The sequence below is a fragment of the Sinocyclocheilus grahami genome, unplaced genomic scaffold (assembly GCF_001515645.1).
Source record: "Sinocyclocheilus grahami isolate Dianchi unplaced genomic scaffold, SAMN03320097.WGS_v1.1 scaffold28.1, whole genome shotgun sequence".
In the NCBI taxonomy this organism is placed as follows: Eukaryota; Metazoa; Chordata; class Actinopteri; order Cypriniformes; family Cyprinidae; genus Sinocyclocheilus; species Sinocyclocheilus grahami.
Window position 1 is genome coordinate 2,375,935 of NW_015505207.1, and position 7,885 is coordinate 2,383,819.

At 35.7% G+C, this 7,885-nt stretch overlaps 1 protein-coding gene across 2 annotated transcripts in view; it reads left to right on the forward strand.

The window, feature by feature from the left end:
* Positions 1–3,380, forward strand: part of LOC107569711 (inactive phospholipase C-like protein 1) — a 70,699-nt gene extending 67,319 nt beyond the window's left edge. Inside the window, exons 7-9 of one of the 2 annotated variants that reach the window (XM_016255852.1) lie at positions 940–1,049; positions 1,126–1,173; positions 1,991–3,380. In XM_016255852.1, coding sequence (XP_016111338.1) covers positions 940–1,049; positions 1,126–1,173; positions 1,991–2,158 — 326 coding nt within the window. In that variant the 3' untranslated portion in view covers positions 2,159–3,380. The remainder of the gene's footprint in view (positions 1–939; positions 1,050–1,125; positions 1,174–1,990) is intronic. The other variant, XM_016255861.1, reaches the window with a different exon arrangement.
* The last annotated feature ends 4,505 nt before the right edge of the window (positions 3,381–7,885 follow it).

Genomic DNA, 7,885 nt, shown 5'->3' on the forward strand with positions numbered 1-7,885 from the left:
TTCTGGCGGTGTCATGTAAATAAACGATTCACCATTTAAATAAATCATTCACAGTCCCTGCATGGAACTTTCTGTCTTCCTTTTTATATTTAATGTAGAAAATGGTGCTTTTATCACCGTGTTTGCAACCCAGTTTTTTTTAAGTTTAGGTGTTTTTAAAAGTTCGTAATCTGTTCAAGCACTGTATGACCTGTCACCCTAATTGACATTCATTAATTAAACCCCTCAATGTTTTTAAAATGAAAATGATCTATTAACTATTAGTAAATAAAAATTATATTATAGTAATAGTAATAATTCATAAGTTTATTTGAACATTTTATTTTGTTACTATATTTTTAGTAGCTTGTAATTGAGCCACAGTAACTACTTTTTCAAAAGAGTAGCTTGACTGTTGTTGAAGTACTTTAAATTATGATAGCTCGACAAATTACAGTTTTTTTTCCCATGGTAACTACCAAAATACTGCAGTTATACAGTTACTACTGTAAAATCTTGAGAAATGGATATGACAAGATCATTAAATGCTTTCTACAAGTACTAGAATATCCTCACTCTCTGTTTCTAGCCTCATTATCGCTCACACAAATGTTTTTTACCCCCAATTACACATATCCAAGGCACATAGGTCAGAATACTGTGTTCTTATGTCCTTATGAGGGTATATTGATGAAATAAGAGCGAGCGAGTACAGACAACACAGCAGATTAGGAATGAAAGGGCAGCTTACAGAGGCCATGCCAAGATTCATCACGGGAAGCACTATATTATCTAACCAGAGGATGAATGAGTACATATCATCCATTATTTGGCAGCTCAGTTCCTACAGAAGCATGTTTGCACCATAAATGTAATTTTAAAAATCTCAAGCCAGAGAAAAAAAAAGATTAAATGATACATGTTATGTATGTGTTTGTTTTCTGTTATATGTTCTCTTAGGAATGGTGTTTCATGAAGACCTGGCCAGGTTGGGAGAAAAGGAAAATCTAAAAGGCCGTAAACAAAGTAAAGCTGTGGAAAGTTTCGCTTGGAACATCACTGTTCTGAAGGTAAATAGCATGAGCTTCTCTTTCCCTCCCTCAAATAGCCTTCAAATTTTGGATAATGTTTTCACTCTGCTTTTAGACGAAAGGGAGAAAGGCTTCTGTTGTTTTGAAATTCTATCTTGCAAACGTAAGTTGTTTGACCTTATAAATACAGTGTGTGTGCGGTGGACTTTTGAAATGAGCAGGTCCAAGTCGGTTTTAGACGATTGGAAATTCATTTTTCAGTTCCATTGGATGTTTATGCAGTTTATGGGTTAAAAGTTAATGCAACAGCATTTACCTTACACTTGGGACTATAAACAAGAGACATTGCCATAAAAGCTATGAAAAACCAAGTCTCTTCACAGTCTTGTTGTTTGGCTATTATTAGTAGTCGCTGTATTTTTAGAGCTTTAGTCGATAAATCTTCTATGTCCTTTAAAGAGGACATACATTTTTAATTATTTAGTTTTTCCCACTGAGGTCCACATATAAAATGTTTTTGTTAAAAAAATCATTTAGTATTCATTATCATTTCTTGTTATGACTTGTGTATGAAATACTTTGCAGTGAAGCACATCCAAGTGACTATAATACGTGTGACAAAACACAAATGAGTTGTTCATAGAAAAATCCATGAAAATAAGATTTATGAAATAGATGGGGTGGTTTTTTGACATATTGAATGATTCAGTAACTGACTCCTGAAGAATCAGTCATGAATCAGTGCTTTTAAACAAATCGGTTTGAACGAGTGATTTAATGATTCAATGATTCACTCAAAAAGACAGTCACTTGTCGCCACCTACTGGTGTAAATATGAAACCTGCTTAAAAAGTCATCCCTCTGCTAATGCACAGACTGTGAACCTAATCAAATTCATGCACCAGAGCTAACTGATGTATGTAGCTAACTGAACTTCATAACCAACCAGGTTCATGTAATTCATGTCTCTCTCTTTTTAGGGTCAGTGTGACCTCCTGCGCAGTGCTAAGCTAGATGCTTTGGATACATTGAGGCAGCTGGCTTTGGCCTGTGAGGTGTCCGGCCTGATCTTGACCTCTGACGGTCATTACACCCCTCATGGCCTGTCCTCCAGACGTGGCAGTAGCCATGGCAATGGTCGCATCTGAGCCCCAGAGACACGCATAGGCATTGAGAGAGCATTTATTCATAGGTGAATGAATGGTTGATTGTTGAACAGACAGAGATACAGGTGTCTCAGATGGACAGATGCTATTCGGGACATTTGTCCTTTATTGAAGTGGGTGCTTGTTCTAGCTCAGCATTGACCAGATGTTATTTGAGGACAAAATAAGGAATTTTCTTATCAAGACATACTGAATGAAGGACGTAAAAGGAATTAAAGCGAATTCCTCAGCGATATTAAATGACTGATGTCAACAGTGTAGATTTCGCTGGAATGAAAAACGTTCCTGCAATACTCCTTGCAGTTCACAGACTAGAAATGTTCTTTCGATGTATAGATCTAAAACTGCAACTAATGTTAAATACAGAAGACTCATTAGTCTTTCCCCTAGTTCATGACAAAACCACCAAGCGTGAGGTTTGTTTACTCAGGTTAGCACATCTCAGAAATGCTTTTAGAAGGTCTGACATTAGTCTGCATCATCTTCAGGGCTGTATCTTCATCTGTGCTATCACTCAAATTGATTGACAGGTGATTCCCACCAGCAGGACAGCACCATTTCTGCCCCCAAGCCCTAGACAGTCCAAAGTGTAGGGTATATAACTGGTGCCTCTCCGTTGAAGGCAACCATATCCTCATCTTCCAGTGACACAGATCGTCTTCAGCTCATTAACAATGCAGAATGAACTCAAGAAGGCTTTGTTAAAATACTGCTCAGTGCTCCCTAACTGTGTTAACTGAGCCGGTTACTCAATGGGACGACAAGTACCGATTACACCCCATATCCATGTAACACGTATGGAATTCAGCTGGGATTGGAACAATGTTACAAAATAATGAACTACAGTTTAGGTGAAAAGTGACTTTATTTCTAACACACATTCCTTGGCTTGATTGGATGAAGTGTTACTAAACATGGCAAGAATCGCTGCCGGTTGTTTGATTAAAAAATAACTAACTATTATAAACAGCTTTACGCACTGAGAGGACTAAAGTAGTTAAAAAACAAAAAGTATAATCTATTTGACAACTTTCATTGTGGAACATTTGACAGTGTTGTGATAGACAAAGAAAAACATTGGCAGTATTTTGTCTACTGCCATTAAAACACTTACAATAGACTAGTTTTTGAAGTTTGCACCTTTTCTTTTCATGTTAACAGAGTAACAGAAATTAGATATGTGAGATTGGAAAACTATATATATATATATATATAATAAATACAAATATGAAAAAGCAAACTCATCATTAATTCACTCATTGGGTAAAGGTTTCAGCGCTCTGCGGGCACCCTGTCTGTCAGACTAAGGTGGATTACACCTTTCCAGAGGATAGACATGCTGTACGGCAAACATATATATATATATATATATATATATATATATATATATATATATATATATATATATATATATATATATATATATATAATATTATTTTTCTTATGGTAGACAAGTAGAAGTGTTGGTACGTTGTGTGCGTATGTGAACGTACTCGTGCAAGGGTGCTAATGTAAATGTGTGTGAGATGTTTCAGTGGTACATGTTCTGAATGTGACCAGTCTGATGCCTGATCGATTTGGGCAGTTATTTTTAAACGAAACCCTTACTGTTGGTTGATGTCAGACATTTTATTTTATAAGACCAAATGAGCATATTCACAACAGTGAATATGTAGAAATCGATAATGAATGGGATGAGAAAAGGCATAACATTTCCACATGAGCAAACGTCCTGTTTTGTGTCTTTACTCTCCTTTTTAACACTTTTACTCTACTTTGGACTGTTCTTTACTACTTTTATGTATTTACTTTTCTCTTCCTTTGTCTGTGCCATTGTTCTTTTCCTATTCTCTGTTTTTGACTGAAGGGCGAGCAATTCATGCCTGTTCTGTGACAGTTTTTGTGCGTGTTCACGTGTGAACTGAATGTGTACTTCCTAAAGTGTTCCTTAAAAACTAATTGTTTGCTAAAGAGTGAACAAAAATGTTTTGTGAATTATATAAGAGAATTATAATAATTATAGATATTATATCTTTAATTGTCCCCTTTATAATGCGTCCGTGCGTTTGTAACACTGGACCTGTAACCCAGAGGATCTGTGTACCGGTATAGGGGCCAAAATCTAAATAATGAATACCCATTCACAGTATCAAGTAAGTTGTCTCACTTTAGACGGGTACAAATACAAAGTGTCACTGTCCGTAAGGGTCGATGACAAGCAAAATGAACCCCATTGAGGTAAACCCACTTTAAACTAAACCGAGCAATCTATTTGGACCGGTCTATTGATTCCTGCAGTATTAGGTAGAGGTCAACATCTCAGGCGGTGCAATATTACTCTGCTGTTTGACGTTAAACATAATGACTAGTTTAATGAGGAGCATTAATCCAGCTGTCCTAATTTGTCGTTTCTGCTTTTTCCCCCATGTGTGGTTACTGTGCGTTTGTTGTGTCTGCCTTTCCTCTGACTCTTAAAAATTAAATATATTGTTTAAAATATTTTGTCTCATTCTTGTTAGCAGTTGTTGTCCTTGTGTAAATGGAGAGTATTTATTAAAGGTGACAAGCGTGCGTTAAACAAAGTAAACTTCAAAGCTATGTTGCTTTTATTTTGAAATGATGCTTTGTATTTTATAACATTAACAAGTTGATGTAACACAGATGTGCCCCAGACTAAATAAAGCTATCTTTTACTGACTGCTGTCTCTTCTGTTAACCGTAACTGTTGTGTCTTATCAATACTGCTGGAGCTCTTTAGCCATTTAATGGCTTGTGTTTGGGTATGTTTGTTAATAGGACGCTTATCCAGTCTACTTAACATTATTTTGTGGGGAAACGGTAGCCATCAATAACGACCATGGGAAAACATTCAAAGTAACCAGCAGGTGGAGTTGTTTCCAGTCTTTAAAACCAGAGGCTTATTGCAGGTCTGTTGCTACTACAGAAGTTATTTCATGCCTGTCAAGCCTATTGTAATTATTTATTCAAATATTTCTTATGTGTACCAGATGCTTATTTTGACTTATTTGCATTATAACATCTAATCAAGAATTTAAAGTATTTTAAGTATTTGTGCTTTATTAATATACGCAAACACTTAACTCAAATTTCAAAACTTGCGCACAATTACATTTTCAAGAAACAAAAAAATAACTTTTTACTCATTGTGATTTCATTTTGATCTCCCAAAATCAAATGATATATTTCTCAGGTCTTCATGGCTTAAATATATCCTTTTTTTTTGTCTGTCATACTGAACAAACAAGCCAATTAAAATTATATTCCACAAATTTATGTGTATCTAATGAAATTAATTTCAGTGTAAAGTGTAACTGACCTCAGATTTCTCATTTGTCACTGCAACATGCTATTTGACATAAGGCCTTGTGCTTTTTACTAACTGGTAATATGCAAGTCCAATTTAACTACTTAGAGTAGTGTGAATATGTTTATCTTACTTCTTTAAGCAACTAATGTAAAACAACTATATAAAATCAGCTGCTTCTGAATGTAATGTTTTGACTCTATTAGGATTTTGATTTCAGAGTCATACTCACAAACCGCCTCTAAAACTAATCAGTTAATCAGTCAAAAAGTAAGCATTAAAGCTTTTAACTGAGTGATATATGGACACTCAAGCTTTACCTTTGCAGTTATGATGCATGAACTAAGATTAAAGTAATCTACGATGAACATATACAGTCTAGGTTTGCCTAAATATAGTGCACTTAAGTATTTCCCTACCACTATATTTACTATTATTATTATTATTATCATCATCATCAATAATATATTCTTTCTCATAAAGGTTGGCTGCTATCAACAGGGAAACCCCTTTTGGTCTATGACCAACTGTATCCTGTTGTTAGCAAAATTACCTCTTGGTGGAGACAGTGACATAGAATTACAGTGAGAAATGAATATCCACACCATTCTCTGGTAGACTACTTATTTGAAAAGGCAGAAAACAAACTCAAAATTGAGTCAAATATATTAATAAAAATATTCATTTTATTATTATTATTAATCAATTTTTCTTTACTATTTTTCTTGAGTTTATCTAATCAGTGATGTTTTTATTTATATATTTGTCTTTGTCACAATTAAAAATTTATATATATTTTTTAAGTTGTTGCAAAAAAAAAAAAAAAATCAAACCCTAAGTGCTCTGATTGTGACCCAAAGCATGGCTGTGGAGTCTCTGCCCATTACACATGGCACTGGGTTTTATAGACACGCGCCCCACAGGAGCAGATGTAAGAAGATGTGACACTGTGCCAAGCGGACAGGTGAAATGACAGGCTGACAGCCTCTAATGCAAGCAAACATCTGCCTGCTTTTGGTTTGTGTCAAGAGCATGCGCAGATCTGCCCTCCGATCCCACCTGAGGCCATGAGAGTCAGAGTGCAGCTACGAAGACATTTTTCACTTTAAAAAAACACTTTTAAGACACTGACGCTGTATAATGGCCGCAGTGCGGTCAAAATATTTTTTGAAACCTCCATTTTAGATGTTTACCATAAACCTTAGATCTTCAGAGAAGTTCATTTGTGCTTTATAATGTCTCAGAACTATTTTTGAGAGGTATAGATGTGTTCGTACATTTAATTTAGACCTCGAAGAAAAGTTTAAGTATCATTTGATTTCTTCGGCGTGACTTTTACTTAACAGCGGTGAGAGCAATCAAATCCTTGACACAGCTAGTGTTAAAACAGCTAGCCATTAGCAGCTGGAGCTCTTCGTGTTTTTGTCAGGATTCTCACAGCAAGTCACATCGCGGGGACGTTTCTTTTGCCAAAGGCGCTCACCAGCGATGACGCTGTGCTTCCCAACACTAATAGGGCCCTGTTAATTTTAGCCTGGCGTGCGCCTCAGAGGAGAGCCACTTTGAGTTTAATTACAGTCTTCCTGAGGCAGCAATTTCACTATGATTTTGGTGGAGAAGAGGAAAAAAAGCGCGAGAAATGATCACCTCTTAAAAGTGTCTAAATTGCATCTTATTTTTCCCCTCTTTTTAACCACAACAAAAGGGACGGGCACAATAGCGCGGCATGTTTCCTTCCAATCTAGCGCGCTGTGACAAATTACAATGCCATTATCTGAGCTGTATTAAAGATGGCACAGGAGGACTGATGAGGCGTGATTGAAAAGTTTGTCATGTAAAGTTTCTTTCCAGCATGTTGCGCTTGCTCTCTGAGCTACAGCACATTATTAGCTGCCTAGCTTTACTCCATATAAATCTGATTCCTTTCATAACTGTCCTTTCAATATGCTTTAAGCTGTGTCAAGACTGTGTTGAATGTAAAAATGCACTCTTGACTTCACTTCATGATGTGTTTCAGGTTTGGACTTTTGGAAACGTCCTGGACTTCACCACCAGTAACATTCAAACACATTGTGATCTGGGTTTTGCAGAATGAATGATCTGAAATGTGAAGAATCTTAATTAGAATCTCAGAAATTAACCAGGGATCAGGATCAAAATGCAAAATATGAATTATGTTATCTAACATTGAACCTTATATTTTATTCTTGGCCTATTTAAATTGAGACATTTTAAAGACATTAAACTATTTGCTTTTAATTGAACTGATATAAATCAAATATACACACAACTATATATGTTAGAAATAAGTGAGATGTTCCTCATAAAGGTAGAAAAGGCCCATTAAAATCAATTTCAGGCCATATAATGTAATGATATCTAAA